This window comes from Geospiza fortis, unplaced genomic scaffold (genome assembly GCF_000277835.1).
Source record: "Geospiza fortis unplaced genomic scaffold, GeoFor_1.0 scaffold254, whole genome shotgun sequence".
NCBI classification, from domain to species: Eukaryota; Metazoa; Chordata; class Aves; order Passeriformes; family Thraupidae; genus Geospiza; species Geospiza fortis.
In genome coordinates this window covers 505,663-507,690 of record NW_005054441.1, presented here as the reverse complement: position 1 = coordinate 507,690, position 2,028 = coordinate 505,663, and the positions used below count along the sequence as shown (strand labels likewise).

The 2,028-nt window shown below is 47.1% G+C and overlaps 1 protein-coding gene across 1 annotated transcript in view; it reads right to left on the bottom strand.

Annotated features, from left to right (window-relative positions):
- ATP8B3 (ATPase phospholipid transporting 8B3) overlaps positions 1–2,028 on the bottom strand; it is a 27,198-nt gene that overhangs the window by 9,425 nt on the left and 15,745 nt on the right. Inside the window, 2 exon segments of the mRNA XM_031062198.1 lie at positions 737–812; positions 1,037–1,148. Coding sequence (XP_030918058.1) covers positions 737–812; positions 1,037–1,148 — 188 coding nt within the window.

Below are 2,028 nucleotides of genomic sequence, written 5' to 3'. Positions count from 1 at the left end.
AGCGTGGGGTGGGAAAACAAACAGGTGGGAAGGCCTGGAAAAGCATCAGATGAAGACTATGGACATCCAGGCTGGCACAGAGCAGGAGAAACTCCTGTGGCTGAGCCGAACTCTGCCCACCCTGCCCCAGTTCCTCTGCCTGAGGTGTCCCCAGCAGGAACAGCAATGTCCTGAGCCAGGAGGTGATAAGACCCAGATATTGGGCTTATCCCCGAGCGATGCAGGCCAATCTGGATAACTCAGTCCCTCTGGGAGACAGAGTGCCCGAATACCCAGTCAGCTCACAGCCGCTGGCTGCCCTTAGCAAGCTCAGTGATTTCAGCTCTTTAGTGATTCTCAGCTCTCTTAGAATTGCAGCTCGAGCGTGCTTGCTAGGCCGCCTGTGGCTGGGGCCAAAGCAGACGCGAGAGAGGAGAAGAAGGGTCCTGGTGGTTCCACAGCGATGGTTTATTGAGGGGTCTGTGAAGGGTTCCAGCGACAGCTCTTCTTCTGTCGAATGGGCTAAAACAGCCCCTTTTTATAGGGTATAGGGGGATCCAAACTTGTCCAATAGTAAGGGTTAGGGGAAAAGTGACTTATGGGGTTACAGAGATAAGCTATGGGGCGAGAGGTGGAAGACAGGAGCTTATTTTGCTGTCTCATCATGACTCAGCAGTTCCTACTGTTAAGTCTCAATCCTCCATGGAGCTCTTACAAGCTCTATGGAGTCTGCTACAATGAGGGAACGGTTCCTCACCTGACCTCCTTCTCCTCCAGGATCTCCATGTCATCTGTCAGCAGCCTGCAGGCGTAGCCAATGTTCATCGCGGTCTCTGCAACACCCAGCTCTCAGTGCTCCACGGTGCTGCCCCCAGCCCTCGGCTCCAAGAGCCCTTGGTGGGCAGCAGCTCCTTCCCCTGCCTCAGTTTCCCCTGGCAGGTGGGATGTGCTGCGAAGGGAGCAGCAGGACCAGTTCCTGCCCACTCCCAGTGGCCCTTCTCCTCTCTGGTTCTGGTCAGGGGAGAAGCTCAAATTTTTTGTGGGGGTTTCCACTGACCTTGTTTGTCTCCTGTCAGCACCCAGACTTTGATGTTGCCCAGTTTCAGCAGCTGGATGGTCTCAGGGACTCCCTCTTGCAGCTTGTCCTCGATGGCTGTGGCCCCGAGCAGCTGGAGGGGGTGACTGGGTGTCATGGCACGGGGCAGGGCAGGACACGGAGGTGGGAATCACCCCTGCATCCAGCCAGCAGCCCTTGCTGGGGGTGACACAACCTGACATCTACAGCCTGACACCCCAGTGTCCACTGGCATGTCACAAAGTCACCCCTCGGGGCAAACTCCACCTGTCCTGCCCCAGGGAATGGGTGTTGGGTTGGACACTTCACCTCCTCATTGCTCCCCTCTGCTGCCCTCTGGGGCACAGAGAGCTCCTCCTGACCCCAGCCCCGTCCTGTCACTGACATATTTTCTGAAAAATACCTTTGCCAGGATTTTTCTCCTGAGAAGCTGAGAAACCTCAGAAATGAAATATAAACAATAATTATCTGCTGCCGTGGAATGTGGCAAGTACATCTTTGATTGGTCTCATGTGGATTGTTTTTACTGGATGACCAATCATGGTCCAGCTGTGTCAAGCCTGTGAGCAGTCACAGGTTTTTATTATTCATTCCTTTCTAACCTTCTGATGAAATCCTTTCTCTCTAATTTTTTAAGTATAATTTTAGTATAACATTTATAATATAATTGTAATGTAACGTAATGTAACATAATGTAATATAATATAAATACATTTTAATAATATTATATATTATAATATATCTAATATCTATTATATATTAGATATATTGTTTATATTTTATATAACATAATATAACAATATAACATAATAGAACGTGATAGAATGTAACGTGATGTAACGTGAATAGAATGTAATATAATATGATATAATGTGATATATTATGATGTAATGTGATATGATATGATATGATATAATATAATATAATATGATATAATATAATATAATATAATATAATATAATATATATTATTAT